This window comes from Chelon labrosus (assembly GCF_963514085.1).
Source record: "Chelon labrosus genome assembly, chromosome: 9".
In the NCBI taxonomy this organism is placed as follows: domain Eukaryota; kingdom Metazoa; phylum Chordata; class Actinopteri; order Mugiliformes; family Mugilidae; genus Chelon; species Chelon labrosus.
Genome location: NC_140359.1, coordinates 10,522,378 through 10,544,671, shown reverse-complemented (window position 1 = coordinate 10,544,671; position 22,294 = coordinate 10,522,378). Strand labels below are relative to the sequence as shown.

The following is a 22,294-nucleotide window of genomic DNA, read 5'->3' as shown; positions in this document are numbered from 1 at the left end:
GAGACTAGATCAGAGTCCACTAATCATACCATTTAAAGTTGAGGTAAAAGTGCTGGCCTTGTTTAAGCTCGACAAAAGCTAGTTAAACTACGAAAGTACCATCAGCTGATAAATTCAGTGCTACTGTTGTGTAGAGGGTCTCCTATTTTGGTAAGTGGCTTAAGTTAAGCTGAGATTTTTGAAAGTATGATGAAACACTCAAAACTTGTATCCAATTATCCAACTATTTTTCAATAGTTCCTTCAGCAGGTAACTGCACGCTCTGATGGTATAAATACCCAGTAAAGCCATTGTGAACAAAAAAAAATGACTGTAAGAGCTAAGATTTATGGAATGTCTATGAAAAAAAACATGTGATTGTCTACCACAGCTTCCTGTATAAATTGTTGATGTGATGTTTCAGCTTGTGTTCTTTAAATCTTTAAAAGTGTCATTGGAGGCTAATGTGCATTTCTTCACATCTTTGAGTCAGTGCTCAAGTTTTATGTCCTAACCCCAGATCACACTGCAGAGTGTGCGGTGGCATGAGTACTGTCTGTAGAGATGATTGTTAGACATAATCAATGATTAGGAGGAGGAATATAGTGCATTCTAGTTAAAACTGCTACCCTGTTCTGAACAGCTGGATACAAATAGGAGGAAAGAAGAGGAGTAAGATCAGAAAGGCAGTGTGAAATTTATTGCTCTTTAGAGATAGGGTCCTTCATATTCACAGCCCGGAGTGACTGATATCCATGGATTGGATTGTGCAAATAGTGGTTGGGGGGGATGAGGGTAAACAGTACTCCTACAAGTTTGACTGATTGGAAACTAGTGAATTAATTGTGAAATTGAATGTGTTGTTTTTGTTTTTTTTTCTCATGTGGAGGTCGTACATAAAGGGTAAAGGGCAGGGTAAGGGAATTTGGGAAGAGATGCGGGGGTTCATTGTGAGGTCCTGGTTTCTGATTATTTGTTTCTGTTTGATTGTTCGAAAGCAGTCCAGCTTTTATTGGACTTAATTATTGCAGCGAGAAATAAAATGATTGATAGTATGGCAAATCTGCCAGATTCTTTTTCTTGCAAAATAGAATATTTATGTATATATCTTCACCTTGAAAAGTAGTACCCATTATTTTCTTTTTAAATCCTTCATATGCTCTCTTTACATTTCTATAAGTTCTGATCAGAAGGCTGTCGTACCTTCTTTACATATGAACAAAATCCAGACAAGGCTTCTATATATCAGCAAAACCCAAATTGAGTCCCAGTTTTTACCCAGTATTCTTTTACAAGTCTCAACTTTACAAATTCTGTACACAAGAAACTATCAAATAAAATAAAAACACATAGACAAGGTATAGTCAGCCACTATGGACTGCTGTATATTTAAATTAGGACTAACTTATTTTAACAGAACAAGAAGTAATACTGGAATCCTTTCTGCACTAGAAGAATATCTACAATAGCTTTCTAAATCCACAGTTCCCTCCCCCATCCAGCTTCTTCAACTTCACATTGTCATCATGTGAAAAAAATTAAAGAAAAACAATTTGTTTTTCAAAGTTAAATCAAATTAACTTACCCATTTTTTAAAAAGATTGACATCTTAAAATTGTTCCAAGATGTCTTAAAGTCTGTACATTTCTGGTCACTCAGTTCAGTTCAGGAGACAGGTGGAAGCCCCACTCAGGTTGTGGCTTGGGGCACGTTTCATTTTTATATACATTCTTCAGACTGTATCGGTGAACAGGATGGGATAAGTGCTGGACATTCCTAGTATTGTTGGCGGTAACTCTAAGTTTTTAGCAGATGACTCCTCACCCACAAGCCTGAAATGTGCCTGGGGGAGCTCGGAAATATGTGGTTGCCACGATGATGACATAGTCGAAACAACCGCTGTTGTCTCGTCAGATGTGGCTGTCTTGTTTTCTTGGTCCTCTGCTGGCGCCGTTTGTTGCATTTGGACCACAGGTAGTCACTTGGGCATGGCCATGGCAGAGTTTGGGTCAGGGTTGAAGAGTTCTTTGTAGAGCGGTGGAAAGAGGACGTTGACTGTTTCTGGGTGGAGCTGCTGGAAGGCCTGAAGCTCCTCGGTATGGAGCGTGCACAGGGCTGACAAAGTTGGGATTCGGCTGATCAGCTGCCAGATAAGAGGGAGAGATGGTCAAGGATGAGAAAATTCAGACTGATAAACCACAGCCAGGGACAAGGTTGCTAGTATTTTAATCTCCCTTTAAAGACTTTGCCTACCTTAGCCAGTGCGTCTTCGTCCATGTGGTTCTTCTGCATAATGTGCTGCAGAGCAAAGTAGATCTTCTCCTGGAGCTTCTGGACCTTCCGAGGCTCCATCAGCCATGGCCGATCTAGGTAGAGAAAAAGGATTCTTTCTTTTACTGACAATAGTTTAGACATATGCTGATTGGAGAGCAGGGTATGAATATAATATGGTTTCAAAACCACACAGTTATAGAACTATGTGGATGTAAGTACTGCAGAAGTAATGTTAACAGTTAGTATCGTGTCATGTTTACTTTTGAGGGCCTTCAATGTATGCACCATATTCCATGCACATTGCTTCCTACATTATATATAAATGTGGATGACCACTGACCTGTGGAAATTAGTACAGCAGCTGAGAATAGAGCGATCTCCTCCTCTGTCAGCTGCAGTGAACACAAACTCTTGGCAAAGTCAAACACTGCGCTCACTAAGTCATCACAACCTTGAAAGGGAAACACAGAGGAAGGCATAAAAATTTGAAAATGTCATTACACTTATTCTGGTCATGAATGTGCTGATGTGCAAAGATTGCCCACAGGGAGGGAGGAGTGTTTTTATTTTTTTCAGACTTTTCACTTTTTCTTTCTGTTTCAATTGGCTTTTTCGCCTCATTCATACCAAGACAAGAAAGTGCGGGTGTCTTACCTAGAGCTTTGAACATCTGCATGCCTCCGTACTTCCCCTCAAAGAGCACTGTGTTGTTGAGAGGGTTAAACGCCCTGCACATCCGCACCAAGACTACCTCCAAACAACCTGGAAGAGTCATGGAGAGAAATAGTGGTGATTGGAAGCTGATATATTGACTGAAAGGTAAATACAATAAGCAACACTGTCTGTGTCTTGTGGTTAGCCACAATTCACTGTCCAGTCAACTCACCTGACTTGAGGAGGAGGATCTGGTCGTTCTGGCACAGTTCCATGAACCCTGAGATGCGCTTGGCGAACTCCACCACGTACTGGATTGCATGGGTGATCTGGATGGCACACTGCTGCCACAGCACGTCCCTTGGCTGGAATCAAACAAACCCAGTTCAGGGATTTAGGTTCTGTACTTCAGTAGTAAAATTTGTTTCAGTAAATGAAACTAAACTTTATTATTGACATTGTTCATTCAAGTACAACTCAGCAAACTGCCATCAGTGCCATCAATGAAAAATCTTTCAAAGCATTGCCCATGAGTGACCATTAGCGTATTAAAAGCAGACATAAAAGGAACAATGTACATTATACTTTATAGCTTGGCAGAAGTAGCTGAAACTTAAACTATGATAGTATAGACAAAAAGGGAGGGATCTGAAAAATCAGAGGTGTGTGAGACACTGCAAATGTCACACAAATGTATGTGAGAATAACATGAAACCTCACCTTGCTCTGGTACATCTTGACCTCTTCATATGAATGTGTCTGCCAGGCTAGCTGCTGCAGCTCCTCTGTTGTGTACTGACATGTCTCCAAGTGAGACTTGATGATATTCTGAGCAATGCGGTCTGGAAGAGAAGGTTATTAATTTAGATTTGTTTATTATTTTCTATACGCTATGTTTATTTATTACATATTTGCTACAGTAAGGAAGCATGGTTGCAGCTTACGTATTAAATTCATACATTTGAGACGTAAGACTTACTACAACCACTTATCATTCCCTAGAATTATTGTGTAGTGCTGAAATGTAACTAAATCTTAATTTGTGCTATATGCCTGAGCTGTGCATACAGTAATATGACACCTTCTCAGCTTGCGTTTAAGCCTGTCTGATCTCCTGTTCTGCTCTCAGATTAAGGCACTGACTCACTCTTCCATGACAACTTTTGTGGGTAATGGTTAATTTTCCATGCGGATAATTCATGTAGAAATGATCTGCCTTTCTGCTGTGTCTATATAGCAAATAAGCCAAAAGGTAACCCTCACCAAGCTCTCCCATGCTGACGTTATTGGGCCCCAGCTGACTTTCCTGGTAGCCTCCATAGCTGAACAGGTTGGGTACTGGCGTCAGATCGTACACCGGCTCCTGCTTAATGTGCTTCATGCCTGACATGTCCAAACCTGACTGGTCTGGAGATGGCTGGGTGGAATCCATCCCGTAGTATCCCCCAGGGACTCCTCCTCCATTACCATGACCACCTTTGGGTAACTCAATGACGTGGCCATTGGCATAGGTTCCCCCAATTTCATGGTTAAGGGTTGACAGTCCGTTGGTTAGGCTGGACGAGTAAACACGTGCCAGAGCTTCTGCTTCTCCTGTCTGCTGTTGCCGCTGCTCCTGCAGTCGTGCCTGGTGCTTCTGGACCTCAGCGTACAGACTGTCACGTTGTTTCTTAGACATGCGGCCAAATTTGACCGCTGAATGGGGAAAAAATACAATATAGGGGCGACAAAATTAGAAAACAAGATTCTAAACGTAATAGTAGAAATCAAAGGATTTAAAAACTTATTTTTTACTGAACAGTTTATATAAAGAGATAAAACTGTACAGCACATATATAAATGTAGATAAAAGGAGCCTCACCATCTCTGGACATTCCTAGGGCAAGACATTTCTGCAGGCGGCAGTGTTGGCAGCGGTTGCGATTTGTTCTGTCGATGAGGCAGTTCCTCTGGCGGGGGCAGGAGTAGGAGGCATTGTTCTGCTGACTCCGTCTGAAGAAACCCTGGTAACGTGTCAACAAAGAATACCCTACATCAGATACCAAGGAACTTCCAATGATAAAGATCACACTTTTGGCCAAATGAGACATGCATTTATGAAACGACGTATTGAATCCTCACCTTACATCCCTCACATGTGATGACGCCGTAGTGGATGCCTGATGATTTGTCTCCGCAGATTTTGCATGGTATAACTTCGATTTGGGCTGTAAGAAAAACGAGAGGACAGAAGAGTTGAGCGTTACGAATCACATTTTGGACACGGCATAGACTTCTGTCACCTCACAGTTGTTAGACCTCAGCTGGTGGTCTAAATTGAGGTTAAAGACATCACATAACCCCCTTGGTGTAGGACCAGACTGAGCTCAGAACGTGAAGTTGTGTGACTTCAGCTTCGAATTCACGAGGGCACGGTGACACTTGGACATTCAGCATGTCCTTGTAGGAGTTTTTCTAATGACTGGGACATCAAGGGCTGCACACACACAAAAATGACAAAACTGTGCGTGTGGATTTTTTGTGTTACGACTGAAGGAGAAACCCCTGCAGGTTAGAAAGGCCACCCATAATGAGAAAACTGGTTATATCATTGAAGGACCCTACTACTTGTCCATCAACACTTTTCTCTTTTTCGAGTGCACACACACGCAAAGACTCACACAGCCACAGATTTCTCCAACTCACATGCTACTCGTATCTACAAATGTACTTTTTATACTACTTTTTGTTGACTTTAGCGTTTACTCACTGTGTATAGGCAGCTCCATGTACAGTCACAACCAAAGGCACAGAGTATGAACAGCAGAAACTAGTCCAGCACGCAGAAGCACATGTCATGGGTGTCTCTGAACATATTATCCATAATATATGGAAAGAAAGACGCAGTTCCTGTTCAGAGATATGACATGGATGTAGAGGTAGGTAGGTATGCTGCTGAGATGGCACAGCCTCTATAAAGAGATTAGACAGCCTATCTAATCCTAAATTATTTCCCGACGAGCTGGTTCCCTCCTCTGCTGAGCGCTGGCTTAGCTGAAATAGCCATTCACATGTAATCTCCTTGCACAGTCACACCTGTAGGGATTTCTGCATGTTTTAATGTATTTTCTAACCAGTTCAGAAAGTCAAAAAGGATATCCCTATGTGCATGTGTTGATGTTATTATGATCCACTCACGAACATTACAAAACTTTCAGCACTGACTGGTTTGTGTGTTCCCATGTTCAAGTCAAAGTGTTTATTGAGGATATGTGTGTGCAGACTGAAGTTCTGTTGAGAGAGTTTAATCAGTTTTATTTGTTTTTTTATTTGAGGTTGTAGACATGCTTTGATTGTGGATATATATGCTGCACATGTGAATAAGTTGTGTGTCTGTGGAGGCATGAGTGTGCAGTATATATAATTAGATAATCTCTTATGAGGATCAATGGAGGCAGTTCTGTCTGTCTAGCAACTGAGCAGGTACGTCCACTGCTACCTATACAGTGGACCTGCGACTTAGTGAGTCTGATCAAAAGTACAAAAACGTGCTGTGGTCAAGGTTTCCTCTCTATTTGTTTGAGAAGCACTATACAGGATCGTGAATGTTCAGTGTTTGACACTGAAAGCCTGTTTTCAAATTTCAAGTCTGATGAACGTGGAAAGTACTTCTTTGCTCACCGAAAATCAGAGCTTGAAGCACTGATGTGGAAATTTGGACCCTGCATTGCATGCAGACTGAGGATTGATTTTCAGTGACATAGAAGATATCTTATATCAGCAACCTAAAACAATATTTACGTTGTTTCTAAGAAAAGCATGCGTCATTTTAAGGATTTCTCAAATCAGAGCGTTTGCCTCGAAGGGCTGTTTAAATCCCTACCTTAATGCTCACAGATATTCCCTGTGCCAGCTAAATCATATGAATGATTACTTTGTTTGCACAGTTGGACACTGGTGGACAAGGTTTAAGAAAAGTGTGAATATGGATTTAACATTTATTAAAACAGAGACATTAAACCATAACCTTGGATGCCCCGTCTGCCCTCTGGTGGCTATCAAGAGTCATAAAATATCCAGTATGCCTTGACCCTGGACTATGCCCTCTCCTTCATGGCTATCGTTCAAGATGTGAATGATCTTTAGGGCCTTTTATTTACCTGTCATCATAATCTACACATGGAGAAATATTGGTCCTGTTACAATAGCTTGTCTGTTAATAACCGACTTAGAGACAAAACGACATGGTGTTTCTCCGTGTGCTTAACGGAGCTCATTCTCTGAGTTCGGTTGCCGCTCAAGATGTGACCCATTTGCCAATGTACCAATTCTCAGCCAACTGGCTCCAAACTGGGTCAGAGCAGAGCACCGGACTGGGAGGACACACAGACTACATACACAGGGCTGTCAATGAACGTGGCCTGTAACACGCTATTTATAGTCTCTTAAACAGGTCAGTTGGACCCAGGACGTGGCTGTTATCAACAGACCACATGTGAGCAGTAAACAGAAGACAGGACAGCAGTGCATCAGACATGCTTCTTATCATTCTCTCACAATCCTCTTTGTGGTTGCTGCTGCTCGTATAGTTTTAGTCAAACTCCTTGTTAATCACGAAACAAGTTAATCTCCGTGGGTTTCTGAATGTGTTCAGCCCACATCTGCTGCTGTGTGATGTGGATATACATACTTATTATTTCTGTGGATATTCTTTTTACATTTAGAGGAGTGTGTGTTCACTGTTTCTCTCCAGCGATTATAGCATATCTTCACTGTATTTCTTTCTACCCCATGGGAGATTGTAGTCCTCTTTGTAACAGATAATTATGCCCAAAAGAGCATTGGCGTGTGGGCATGTGCATTGTTCTCAGGGACGGTTTGAGTGAGCGCCTCACTTATAAAAAAGACAGACAAAGATGAAGTATGTGTAGACGTCTATGTGTGTTCGACAAAAGTGTTTGTGAATACATGTGTGGGTGTGTGCATTGTCGAGTGTGTGTGCGCGTGTGTGTGTGTGCTGTGCTCATCGCCAGTGGGGACTGTCAGGTAGGATATGGGGAGACGGTCATGACAGCATCGCCGTTGCCAGGGTGACCACCCACTCGCTGCACTCGTCCGGCTGTCACAGCAATGATGCGCTAAGCTGTCACGCTCTTAAAGGAAGTGATGTCATCGGTGTATGGAGCCAACTCGGTGTATCATCATCACCGCTCGTCCTGTCGTTCCCTCTCAGCGGTGGAGCCTTTGTGAATTGTTTGCCAAAGGACACCCACTTCCACATCCAGGCAACAATACGAGCCTGCTGCCTTGCTATACAGCGAAGGAATCTTTCATCTTATTGTTTTTACATTTGGAATGTGTGACGTTGAGGGTACTTGATTTCACTGTTTCATGATACAGAAGCACATGTACAACTTCAAAGCTGCAGTAGAAGTGAGTTCCTAATATAGTAGTAACTTCAGAGGAAGGACACTAATTAGACTAACTCGACATCCATTCCCAAACAGAACCTTAGTGGAGGCAAAGCTACTCTTTAGTTTTTTTTTTTTTTTTGGAGATTATTTTGCTCCTAGCGGTATGTCTGTCACAGAATGGGTGGGTGGGACTTCTCTCCAACCTGACTTGACCCAGCCCGAGCAGAGTGACTGACAGCGTCCTTAGCCAGCAGGCGCGTGAGTGTTATCCCGAGGTTATTATGTAAGAGCAGGACTGCAACGCTGGCACTTCCACAGCTAAGAGGAGGATCAGGCCGGCACAATCTCTTGAGGGAGAGAAACGACGGAGAGAACTAACTAGAGATGAATTTCGAGAAGATAGTTGCTGTAATGTGAGAGTTGCACACATGTGTAGCAGATTGTGGCCATGAGGGCTGTTTGCGCTGGCACGTGTGTTGTGATAATTGATTTTTAATGAAGTGAGGATCTCCTGTGTATTTCCTGGGCTGGCTCTTTCTCTAAATAGAGTCCTAATTATCTACATTGCACTGCAGGAAAAAAAAAGAAAAAGAAAAAACGGCAGCCTTGCACCAATATCTTAGCAATACCCCGTTTTAAAGCACATAAGTAGCTCACAGGCAGAGCTGCTGAGGGTTATGTACAGACGCGTACAAAGAATAAAATGGCTAAAATCTAAAAGGCCACTTGTGCCCGTCTATACAGACATTGTAACAGCAAATTAGGGCCACTAGGTGCTGCTATACATGTTTAGATTTCTGTGTGTGTATGTGTTTCTGCATTTGCTTTTGCTTCCAAAGGGGCAGACGGACATGCATGTTTCATTCATTCAGCCTGCAGGGTGGCTGTACAACAGAAACATATCCAAAGCAACCCACGACATCATCCAGTAACAATAACACGGTATACACTAGAGGTTGGTGTTGTAGTATCGCAGTTAATGGAACAGTTTGAATCATTTCTACCATAACTTTTGCCCATGTAAGCCACTTCAGAAATGCAAACACGACTCCCGCTGTAGTCCCAGGGGTTGATTTGTCGAGGATGAATGTGGGTGGTATTTCTGCTTCATTAAAAATATGCATAGCTTCTTCCCAGTTAACTAGATATCTTCTGGGAAAAAGAAGGAGATCAGCACTTTACCCCCCACCCCTTCTTGTTAAATCTGAACAACTCCGGCGCTGGTGTTAGATGTCTATATACTGTGAATTATGCTATCACTGTTCGCCATCCACTCCACTTCAGTCTGTTTGACTTTTTCGTTTGTCTCTTAGAGTTCCTCCTCGCTGTAAGTGGCTGTGTGACTGGGAAATCATTCAGTTTTTGTATTTCATGATCTATTTCCATCTCTCAGTGAAACTCGGTCTTCCTTGTCTCATAGAGCTTAGAGAGGAACAAGCGTTTTTTTTTTTTTTCCCCTCTCACTCACTGCCGATGATGAAAAACACTGAGAAAACTTTTGGTGGCGTGATCGTTGAGTGGATTAATGCACACAGCTGGGAATAGTTTATAGCAGAGCTGCTTGGGTTATCTCCCCAGTGTCTCCTGTCATGTTTCCACATCATACTGTCCCATTAAAATCAATGAAACACTGCCACTGCACATGGTTTCAAACGGACGTCTGCTATGTGCTGTCATACTTTTCTCTCTTTCCTGTTTGTTCTTACTGTCGGAAACATCTAAAAGATGCACTGAATAGGGGTGGACTATATGCGCTTCTAAAAAATTAAAAAATACATATATTTTCTGAATTTTACTCACTTTCATTTGTCTTCCGTATGCTGTGTCCTCTTTTCTTTGTATGGTTTTAAGGCACATAGCCTACTATGTAATCACAAAGTCCGACAAGAGTTCCTTGCTGCATGTCTTTCAGTCATCACTCATCTCTCTACGTCTCCAATAAAGCCCATACAGATACAGATAATATTGGCTGTTCCTAAACATATTTTCAGGTGTCACCATCACTGTTGATTGCTTTTATTTAATGTATTTAGAGACAGTTTCTAATAACCTGTAGAACTGCAACAATTAATCTGCGATTCAGTAGTACACTGCCAGTGATCTCAAGACTTTATGCTTTTCTCTGATGATGTGATGCATTCTTTTCACCATTTTCTAATATTTTATGGAGCAAACATTTACTTGATTACTTGAGAAAATAACTAGTAGATGAACTGATCTTGAGAATAATTATTAGTGGTGGTGCTAACAGCAGCAGCAGCAAAGTCCATGCCAGTGAATATTATCCCTGACCCAAAGGCTCAGACCTGCTCTGAACCGATTGACAAACATAATGCTGACACACTCATAAGAAACATCCTCACTGACATAAGATAAGGTGACACAGCCCTGTACCGGTCCCCTTGGTTTGTACAGTTTGCAGCACAGTGTGTTTTAGCAATAATCACAATGCCACGCAGTGGGCCCACCTCCCCTCCCCCCGTCACGATCTCTTGCCGCCAAGCATGTCTTTGTCCACTCTGTAATATAGACAGTCATACTGTTGCTGCATGAGCATATATTCACTACCCCCAGCCTCCGCATTTCCCATCAGACTATCGTCATCAACCCCCCCACCCCTCTCACACACACACACGTTGCCAACGCATACATACACACGCACATATAAACAGTCACAAAAACAGTCGCCCTCGCCCTCGCCCTCCCCCCATGTTGTATGTCAGAGGGCATGAGCTTGTCCAGCTTGCCATGCGGCCCCAGAGCACTCTGGGTAATTGCTCAGATAGCAGGTCTGGGATCAGCTGCGGTTTGCTCATAGAATATTGTGCCGCGGCGTGATTGGACGCCATGGAGAGGGAACAGAAGGGGGCCGCTGGCTGTCATCCAGTGAATCGATTCACATGCACACACACACCAACATGCTTCCATGCTCCAGACAGACAGAGGCACACATTCAGGCATGCTTGAATGCATACATCACTGCCAAACACTTTCAAACAAACAGACTTTACAGTATGATTTTTATGCCTGTACTCCCAAGCCCACCCCCAACACACAGACACACACACACACACACACATCGAGTGCAGCATGTGTCCTCTGATAGATAAGGGAGGAAGGAGGCGTGGGAAAAAATCCACAGGGTAAACCCAACCCCTGCCTGAACACACACACACGTGTGTATATAAACATATATACACATACATGCACACACAGTTTGCCCATCTGCCTCCTCAGATCTGTGTCTCATGGGCACTGTACACACACACACACACACACAGGCGTCCGCTCACACTCCAACCCCCTGGATGACCTGTAGGACCCTGACGGCCTTTGACCTTTCCTTAAGGACTGCGAGAGTGCATCAGAGTGGAAGGAACAAGTCCAAGTGTGAGAGGCCTGCATCTGGTCATTACTATCCTGAAATCAGCCACGGGAATGCACACACACTGAGGCGCTGAAGCAAACTTGCACACACACAGACACAAAGAGTGTTTTAACCTCTCTCTTATATATTTCCTTTAATTTCCTCTCATGACTTTAACCTCACATGCATGTGTGCAGACTGAGCTGTGAGCAGACTTAATGCTTTCTGAAGAAATCAGTGCAGAGAACATTGTGTCATCTCATTCCTGAGATAATAAAATAACACGTTTTATGGCGTTGGCCATGCTCCCTTAACATTATGCTCCTCCCACTATGGTGTTTCTCTTGAGCCTAATTGTACATGACAGTGTGTGTGTGTGTGTCTTTGAGGGGGAAGGGAGAGGAAAGGTGGCTACCCCGGCGTAGAGAGAGGAATAGAGAGAGAGCGACATCCAGGGAGGGACAGACAGAGGACTGCTTTCAGTTCTTACATAAAGGTTAGAGAGACATTTGCTCTCAGTTTTGGCTGGGGTCACATCTTTTATAACGAGAGTTGGTGGTCAGCCGGATAAAATCAGGAAACAGGAACACCAACATAAGTGGGGCTGAAAAAAGCATTAATGAAGAGAGGAGCACTTAGTGGGAACAGCTAACACAATCAAATCACAGAGGGAAGGATGGAAACAGTGTCTGTGTGAATGTTTGTTTCAAATTCAATTAACAGTTTTTTTTTTTTTTTACAAATCTGATACGCTATTGTTGAAATTAGAAATTAGTCGTGTAAGCGTATATACATTTACTGGAAAGACTTTAATCTATCCATGTACGGACTTGTGCCTGTGCGCAAGACAATTTCAATGTTGAGCAGCAGTGGAGAATAAATACATTTACTTAAGTAGTTTCCCCAGTATTAATTTCTACTGCTTTATACTTCTTAAAGTCAGTGTATCCACTACATTTATTTAACATCTTTGCAGATGAACAATTTCCCATGTAAAACATACTGCATGATCAGCAAAAAAGATTAAAACGGTGTATAAAGAATATTGACAACATTAAATGTATTTTTCTCATAATGGTCATATAATACGCTAAACATATTAATATATCACTGGACTGGGTTAGTCTGCAGCACTTTTAATGCTTTGATTACATTGAATTATGTTAATAAAGTTTACTTAAAGCCAGATAACTGCTTACACCTTGTGTTCCTGCTTGCCATTTCCCAAAGCATGCAACATTATAGCTGAGTAGTACTTCATCAAGTTCCCCCCTTAAAAGAAATTAAATGTCATCCGACATTTACTTGCAACAGAGTATTTTATTATTTTTATTTAAGTAAAGCTTCTTGACCCTCTGCTTTTGAGTTCATATATCTCTCACAGTGGAACGGGACGACCGCTTTGGAGTGAAGACGAGCATATGAATGAGTTCCCAGTTGAGTCTAAGCGTGTTTTGAAAAGGTTTGAACGCGTGTGTGTGTTTCAGCGCGTCTGTCGGAGCGAGTGTGTGAGCACGCACATGTGTGATTCTATGTGTGTGTCCTCTCCCAGGGATGGCCACTAATAGCTCGCCTCGGGCAACAATTTAACTCAGCCTAACAAGGTTCTCCCCAAAGTGGCCCCAGGGGCATCTCTCACAGAGGCAAATTGATCACAAAGACTATCACACAGCTCCGCTCGGCTCGACCCAGCCTGCTCTGCTCTTCACCTGCTCTCTCTCTCTCTCTCTCTCTCTCCATAGAGGGATGATTTAACAGAATGCCTTATGAACATTAAATTTGAGTCGAGAGAGTAAAAGCAGCAGCCGCCGTCTTGGTATTATAATTGCATTCTCTTTGTGAATGAGACCTCACATCAACAGCCACTACTTAGGACACACATCTGAACTCGAACGTTAATAGAGGTATCTCAGGATTTGGACACGCACACAGAGAGAGAGGGTTGTGGAAAGAAAGAAAGGTAGACCTAATAAGAGTCCCTTCAATGAGATTACAAGCACTAAAACAGGCTAATCTTTGTCATTAAGAAAAGATGCCACTGTAGGCTAAGTCATATTATAGGCTTATTGGAGTGTGTGCTATTCACCTGCCAACACTGGACACCTTCACAGGATATGGGCATTTAGTAAGAATGGAGAGCTAATGGGCATTTTAAACTGTCCTCTTTACTCCTTCATCGCAACTATGCGGAGACAAATTCTGCTTCTTGATGGAAATGTTGCCACTATAACAACTAATTCTTCTTATTTCTTTTTATTGCCCGAGAAATGTTTTTTAATCCAACAAATAAGCATTTGAAAATGCCTCTTTAAATATCTGCATCTGTATTATATCCGAGAAGTAGAGGTTGCAGTGTTACACTGACACACAACTTTCAGTATATGGACTAATCTGCTTTGAGTGTTAGCTAAAGTCTAATAGGTGGTGTGGACTTTGGATGCTGCTTTTACTGGGTCCGGCGTTATTCATTGGTGAGGGCAACTACAGTTTACAAGTGCAATTTGAGGACACCGTAGTTTGTATCTGTGCGCGTCTGCGCGTGTGTGTCGGCGTGCATGCGAGTAATTGAGTGTTTTTGGCCAGCCACCCCTCACTGTTTCATTCTCACTCTCTTGCTCAAGCGAAAGCGTGCACGCATCCACGACTGCCTTATATAACCCTTAAGTCTCTCTCTTACTTGCCCTCTTTTTTCTTATCTCACTCGTTCACTCAGTCACATTCTCCCTTCTCTCCTCTTTGTTTTTCTCTTGTGTTAGTTTGTCATTTATTTACCTCTCAGACTTATAGGCTCATGGTCTTCAAGTAGATACGCAAAAGTCCAAACAAAGATTGTTCTCTAGTGTCTGAACCCAATTAAGTGGTCAAATTGCTATTTTCTCTTGCTTTTAAAAGAAGCTTTACTACGCGACAATTACTCATGAAACCTGTAGAAGAGCAGGTGAATCTGCTCCCTGACTTTGTCAAACAATTTTTTTCCACAAAACCATGGACTGGTTATGATAAAACGATAATTCCTGCTCTTGATACACACATACACACACACACACACACATATATATATATTTTATAAAAGCAATCCCTCTAGGTGATATCTTAGTCTCTCTTCATATTTTACTCAATTTCTGTGTTTAATGAGCTCTGTCACCCCCCGTTCTTTACTTCAATGTAAATCGGAGGAGAATGTGAATATTGAATATTATCGTAGGTCCACTGAGACATGCCGCGTTCATGGATGAGTAAAACTGACAAAACAGAAGGCGCTGACAGAGGAGTCTATGACTTCAAGGCAGATTTAGAGTTTAGGAGTGGTTCAGGCTGAAATCCCTCCCGGCTAAGATAAAGTGCAGACACAAACTGAGGCGTGCCGTATAGCCCACGCTTTGTGTGTATAAGGATTTAAGGAAGAGGGAGAATTGACTGAGGAGAAAAACTGTTTGCCTAAACTCCCGCTAGACAGCCGCATAGGGATAAAACCAACATGGAGTGCATGCTGAGCCCATGCTAAACAAACACAGGCTATGATAGCGGCTCAGTGGGACTGCAGAAGTGGCATCCAGGCCACACACACACAGTATGGTGCTATGTTTTTAGTAGGCGGCTTGAAAAAGGTCAGGCAGACACACTAGGTAAGGAGCACACTGTGGGTATCTGAATACAGGTTTAGAGAGAATAAGAAGTGAGTCCTTGTGCAAGATTGTGTGCATTTGTTGCAACAGCACTGTGGTGGTACCTCTGTCAGTCAGTAGGGCTGTGTTGAGGGATTAACAGAGTGGCCTGCATGGGCTTGGAGTAATCTCTCCTCTCTTCTTACATAACACTGGGCCATTAGTCAGCACAAACACACAATAAACAACACAATCAACAACAGACACATGCACTGATAACACCGCAAACCCAGAGATGCACTGGGGCCAGGTGCCCACTATTGTGCGCAATAAGTGATTTCATGGCGACAATGGAAAAGCAGTGATTTGGTGACAATAGCTGTGCTCTCACCTGCTGTTTCTGACTGATGGCGAAGCTGGTTTCTAAATAGGCTGCCTCATCAATCAGTATGTGGTGTGTCTGTTCTTATCCTGGTGTTCATTGTCGGGATTGTTTGTAAAATACGTAACACAGGCACTTCATTAAGACTCCCTGCCCTGTCATCTTTCTGGAAAAGCTTTTATCTGTTTACTTTAAATATTTTCGTATGTATTTACCGTGTTGTCTTAAATCTGTTTATTCTCCAGCCTCCTCGTGGGTGTTCACGGAAGGGGTGGTATTTATTATCAACTACAATAGTAAACGTTAAACACTCTGTTCACACCTACGACATTTAAATAGGGCTTTAAAATGTTAAATAGTGTAATAGAGTAATGGATATTGAAAATGACTGAGATGTTCAACATCAAAATATAAACTAAAGCCATCCAAATTATGTGCCATAGATTTATCTAAGCAGACTGCTTCCGTTGACTTTGACTAAAAATTGATCCCGGGATGCTTTCGAACCCGACAAATCAATGCTCACACAAGCCTCCAAAGCAAAGCAGGATGGGACTAATTCTATTGGCATGAGGCCGTCATGCGTAGTATTGCAGCTGTGTGTGTGTGTGTCTGTTTTCAGCCCTTTCAGCTTTCGAATGTGTTCTGTATTTCATCTCGCAAGTTAATATAAATAACATCCAAATTGGAATAACCAATGAGTTACTGTAGATTCCAGCTTAACTCTGACAGTGCTTCCTGCCCTCTTCATTTGACACCGCTTGTCACCACCTTACTACTTTTTCGTCCTCACACACTCTCCCAGTTCCTGTCATCCTATCTTTTCCCATGGTGAAGGAGCGTGGGACATTGTGATTGACACATATCGCTAACAGAGGAGATCAAATGGCGCTGTGAACCCTTCCTCCCCCTTCCTCCCCCCTTCCTCCCTCCATCGCTGCACTCTTTGACCTGTCGGACCCGGGTGCATCTCTGTGGTCTAAAAGCTCTTCGGCTTTATACCAGCAGCACAAAGCCTCCACAGATGCAGGATGATGGGCGCTAATATGAGGATCATTGTGAATATAGGAAAATATTGACATGCAGAATACATGTATACAGTGTCAGTTTATTTGTTACTTGCGTGTGCAAACACTCATATTTTATGTTTCCATATTGCACCTAAATGAAACCTGTGGTAGGAGGGTGCTTATTGGCTTGGCTGTGCTTTGGTTGAGTCTGTTTAGCTAACATTTAGTTAAAATGATCATCTTTTCAGATCAAAATAGTCTGCAACAATCACCTTTGTTTGAGTTGTTATTTCTCAGTCCTTTTGGAGTTGAAAAGTAAACCTCTACTGTGACCAAAATGTTTTATATAACCACTATTACTATTATTTATTACACTACTTTTGGGAAGTTTTAGAGAAACACCATTCACAGCACAGCATCATCATGTCGCCATTGATAATACAGAAATAATTATCCTGTTTACAACAACCTGTTTCCTTCACAACTCTGAGCCATATTGGAAAAAACACAATGCTCTATTATTTGAGCAACAGAAAAAACCCTGATGATAATATTCTGTCTGTTATTTCTCTGGCTTTTCGAGCCGGGCGATGAGGTGACATCATCTTCGGTCAGGGCTTCAGGAGTTGTGGCTATTGTTAAATGATAATTACCACAGCTCATGAGGGGCCTCTATTTTTTTATAACCTTGTGGTTGTGAGCACATTTCTGTGTAAGGGCAGCCGAGACTCCACACACACGCACACACACAGGTTGGGAGTGGGGGCCGCACGGCCCACACTGATTTAATTCTATCTGACAAAACCCTTTGGGGCGTGCAGAGGGAGTGAGGAAGATGGCGAGAGAGAGAGAGGGAGAAAGAGAGAGAGAGATGGTGAAAGAGGGGTGAGAGAGACGCTTCAGGGGCCTCTTCTGCCAACCATGGCTATAAAGTGAAAGCAGGAGCTTTCCGTATACCCCCCAAAGCCTTGCATGCACGAGAGTGGTCGCAAGGCCCATTAAAATGTGGATAAAATACAAGTTGGATGACAGTGGAGTTTGGGAATAGAAAGAAAGAGAGAGAGAAAGAGAGAAAGTGGAGGGGGTGCTTGGCCTTCTCATGTTTTTTTCTTGCCCAAGGCTGGATGACCAGCAGATAGATTTATGACATTCAAATAGAGAGAGAGAAGTTTGACATTCATTTTAATAAATGGATTAAAATTATCAGCCATTAAATAGTGTTGTCGGTCAAATTATTACTCTTGTCCGTCCGTCATTATAATTATGAATGTTGTGAACAACGTTAACACTAATCTGTAAATAGTGTTAACACTGGAAGAGAGGGCTGATATATTATGAATAATAATATTGCCAAATGATTTATCTTCTGATGAGGTCACACTATTATTCTAATGATTAATCTGATTAAAGCATTCCAATAGTCCACAGCACCGACTCAGTAAATTTGTGTTGTAATTTTAAGCGTTATCTATAAACAGCATTTTAATTTACAAAAACGTAATTTTCAGCAGATTCTCGTGCCAAGATTTTACGTCTTACGCGAAGTTTAGACTTTGTACAGGTGGATCAAAATCCCCCTCCTATTTCTGTCTCTCTTCCTAATTTAACTTTCAGACATCCTTGCAAATTTAATTTAGAATAATAAGACGAAGGAGGTGCAGCCATAAAAACTAACTGACTTATAAATTAAACTTCAGGATCATCCAGTTCAACGAATGTTGCAACGTCGCCTCAGTGATAATTACGCAACATCAAGAACCGTAAATAAAACAAATCCATAACACTGAGCTGAAGATAAGATTATTAAAGCATCTGCGCTGGAATTAATACAACCGATAAACTGTGGTTGGAGAAACGAAATTGAAACGACCCAAATGTAATTTAACAAGGAGGAGAGGTGTGGAGTGGAGTGAGCTGTGTTGACCTGTCTGTGTGAGTATCAACGTGTCTCCGTCCGTGTGTGAGATAGAGTTGGTGTGTTTGTATGTGTGAGGGAGAGCGTGTGCGCACAGGACGACACTGACATTGAATTTCAACATCCCCGGCGCGGCGCACAGGGTTACAGAAAATGGGTTAGTGGAGCGCCTGAAAAGTAGCCTTGCCCTAAACCAGTCAATAAAGTTGATCACCAGAACATAACAAAATAAAGTGTTGTGTTTTCTTTTTTTTTTTTTTGCACATAATCTGATCCGATCTGGTGGCAGCCTTTGCGCGATTTCCGCCGACGTGGAGTGGAGCTCAAATGATTAAAGCCAAATATCATGCGCCACTTTTAATTTCCAATGACAGACTCCAGCGGCTTTGGGCATGAATTTACAAAAATTTTAGGCCTGGTCCACAGACAGTCAACGCACACGCAGAACTTTTCTGCTGTAAAGTGGCTGCAGAAAAATCCGATCACACACTCTGTGTTTCGCGAAACTTAAGGCCAAATTTGTTCCAAAGCTTTTAACTGCTGTGTGTGTTTTTATCGGGATGTCGCTTGTGCAAAGTGCGGCTGTGTTTGGAGCAGTGGGATGGTCTTACCTCGCATCGTGTTGGCGTTGCTGGAGCTGGTGCTGCGGCTCGCTTCCCAAAGCAGCAGTCATGAAGAAACAAACATAAACACTTAAAAAGGGGGGGTTGCGGGTGAAAAGATCCTCGGTTAAAAATAACAACAACAACAACGCAAGGAGTGATCTGCGTCGACGTCCACTGACTGCCCTGAGTGGAATCGTCTCTGCGCTAAAAGCATCCCAGACCAGGGCGCAGGGAGGCGTGCTGAGGTCGGTCGGTGCGTTGGTCGTTGCGCTGTGGTCGTGTGGCCGCTTCTCTCATGACATCTGCGCTCTCACCTCTATGGGAGGGTTTCACTGTTTTCTGCGGGCTGAGGGAGGGAAGACCGTATAGGAGAGGCTTTACCCGGCGGCCCGGATTGGACTGGAGCACTTTCCGCTCCTCCCACTCTCTCCTGCTCAGCACTGGAGCATCCACACACACACACACACACACACGCACCCACACACACACTACAACAGCCCGAGCGCACTGTGCGTCTACGGTACACACACAGTCTCAGCGAAGTTTTTAATGTCACCTTCCACATTTGGTCAGCCTTGTGGAATTGAAGCAGTTTTTATGCACGCACAGAAACTAGTCAATCTTTAATCTGATCTCATAAAACCACTAAAATCTAACATTGTCTGGTGGGAAGATGGTACCTATTTATGGCTTCTATCTCTGTTTTAATTGTTTATTACAATTCTTAGAAACGTGACTAATTCAGCAGGATTTGAACAAATTAATTTACAAGTGACATAAACAAGTGAAATGTGGACATGGGTTAAGGTCACTGTTGGGGGAGCAAAATGACAGTTTGGGCCTCAAACATTATAAAAACTCATAGATCTTAGACTGTAATATTATCATATTAGCATTTAAAATGACTATTTGCCTCCATATTCTCAAAATTGTGAATTTTGATTTTAAAATTGTCCACGCACATTTAGACAATGCTGAATGCAAACTAAATCAATATTTTTTGATTCCTAACTGATGATGCTTCAATTCCTTATTGCATGTGTGCAAGGATCAGTGCACAAAACAGGATGCACGGTCACCACAGCAGCTAAATGAATGAGCAAATGAACTACATATGAAAATGAAAATCCTTGTCCCAAAAAGATTATATAGAGAGGTTAGTAGATCTTATGTCACAGACAGAGGAGCTGCTCGGATGACACGAGTTGTCTCGGGTGTCATCTGGATGTTTTTCAGGGTGGGGTCCTCTCCTTCCTCTGAGAGACTCTGAAATACTGACCTGGAAAACGAAGGAGTAGTTCCATGTTTGACCACCACCCCACTGCACAATTACTGACCCGGCGCAGGCTGCAGGGTGTTAAAATAAACGTGGAGCATGTTCATGATCAGTTGTATGTTTGCAATTTGTCATACAGGCATGTTTTTAAACCATCGTGAAATGCGACAGTGCTAACAGACTTTGCTTTAGTTTGGTGTTGTGCATGAATTGTTTCAGAGTGCTTCCTGGCACGTAGGAATCTCCCACTGCATTGTCACTGTATGACTGTAACTTCAACTTTTGAAGAGTTACTTCATATTTATAGATCACCTAGTATAACTGTTATCATAAATGAAATGTGTGATTTATTAGTTTATGGAGCCCTTTGTCTTTGAGTTGGCCTTTATATTTACAACTCTAATCTTTACACATTTACACATTATTACCTGATGTCAGAGGGTTAATACAATAAAAATGGTGTAACAAGAAAAAGTCAGCTTTCTCTGACTTTAAAAAAGGATAGCTGGACCCTTGTGTGTTTTTATCAGTACACTGTGCTAGCAAATTTCTAAACTCTGTATATTCTGATGATCATAAAGGGAGGGGTAAAGCCTCAAACCAAAACCTCACTTTGTCTCCTTTGACCCTGGTCTGACTCCTGGTCACCCCTGGTGCCATACTCAGAAATATATTAACAAAATGTAAAAAAAAAAAAAAAAGAACATGTCATGAGTGTGAACAAGTGAGGGTCTCTCCTGTCAGTGCTCAAAAGAGCCACCCCTGTCACTCACAGTTAACATCACACCCAGGCTTCAGTGTCTGTCATTAGAGTGGTTTTCTGAGAGACAACGCTGTCGGAGCTTCTGTCAGTCTGTGTGAGGTAGGAGAGAGGCAGGTGTGGGTGAGAGGCGCTTTCACCCCCGGTCTCTTTTAGCCTCTTTAGCTGTGGCCCTGGGAGGGAGAGACACTGAGAGAAACAGAGAGAGAAACTGCCCCAAGCACATCTCCACTGACCTACATTTCATCTGTCGCTTTTTTCCACTCTTCCTCTTTTTTTTCATCTCTTATTTCTCCTGTACCAACAGTTCCATATTTGTGATGTAATGACCAAAGCAGGCGTGATAAAATCGCAGACTGGTTTTGGTGAAATATTTTTGAAGACAGGCAGACAGAAGAATGAGATAAACGGGAGAAGAGACAACGGACGATAGTGGGGGGTTAAAATTAAAGAGAATAGGGGAGTTGGAGCTTAAAAATACAATAAAGGCTTCTTCCCATTTTGCCAAAGCCATAAAATGTGTCTTTATGTGATCTGTGTGCTGCGTGGACTTCAATCCATCTGAGGCCTGGGGACTCCATTAAGAAGGATTACCCCTCATTGCCAACCAGACACTGTTCTCTCAAAGCCACAGAGATAGCAGAAAAAAAAAATTATTTAAACATGACCAAATGTGTACGTCGTCTGTTGAGCGAGAAAGAGCACATCGAGGTTGTGTTGGATGGGATATACTGGCGTGTAGGCTGCACTGTCCATATGGTGGTAACAGGGAGGAAGGGAGCAGACTGGGCCATGCCTAAGGGCTGAACTTGGAGAAGGAGAAAGCAGCACTCTGCTCTGAGATGGGATCTCAGGTCCTTCTGCCTTTATGTTTCACCGTCTGGAACAATTGGCTGCCTGATCACTTGCTACATCTCTGTCTGTCTGTCTACCTGTCTGACTGGCACTCTACCAGCATTGAAGAGATTCAGGTCTATAATAACTGCTTGGCTGATTGCCTGTGAGTCTTACTTGTGACCACCATATCTGTCATTAGTTTTTCATCCTTGCATCCAGAAGTTTGTGCTTTTCTAG

At 42.5% G+C, this 22,294-nt stretch overlaps 1 protein-coding gene across 1 annotated transcript; it reads right to left on the bottom strand.

Annotated features, from left to right (window-relative positions):
* Nucleotides 1-871: 871 nt before the first annotated feature.
* On the bottom strand, nucleotides 872-19,449 carry rorb (RAR-related orphan receptor B). Its single transcript, XM_084551181.1, has 10 exons — nucleotides 19,191-19,449; nucleotides 5,029-5,114; nucleotides 4,769-4,910; nucleotides 4,171-4,602; nucleotides 3,628-3,749; nucleotides 3,140-3,272; nucleotides 2,908-3,015; nucleotides 2,594-2,704; nucleotides 2,233-2,345; nucleotides 872-2,122 (listed from the first exon to the last, which is right to left on the bottom strand). The coding sequence occupies exons 1-10, from the start codon at nucleotides 19,195-19,197 to the stop codon at nucleotides 1,958-1,960; spliced, it is 1,419 nt and encodes a 472-aa protein (XP_084407307.1). The 5' UTR covers nucleotides 19,198-19,449; the 3' UTR covers nucleotides 872-1,957.
* Between the last annotated feature and the right edge of the window lie 2,845 nt (nucleotides 19,450-22,294).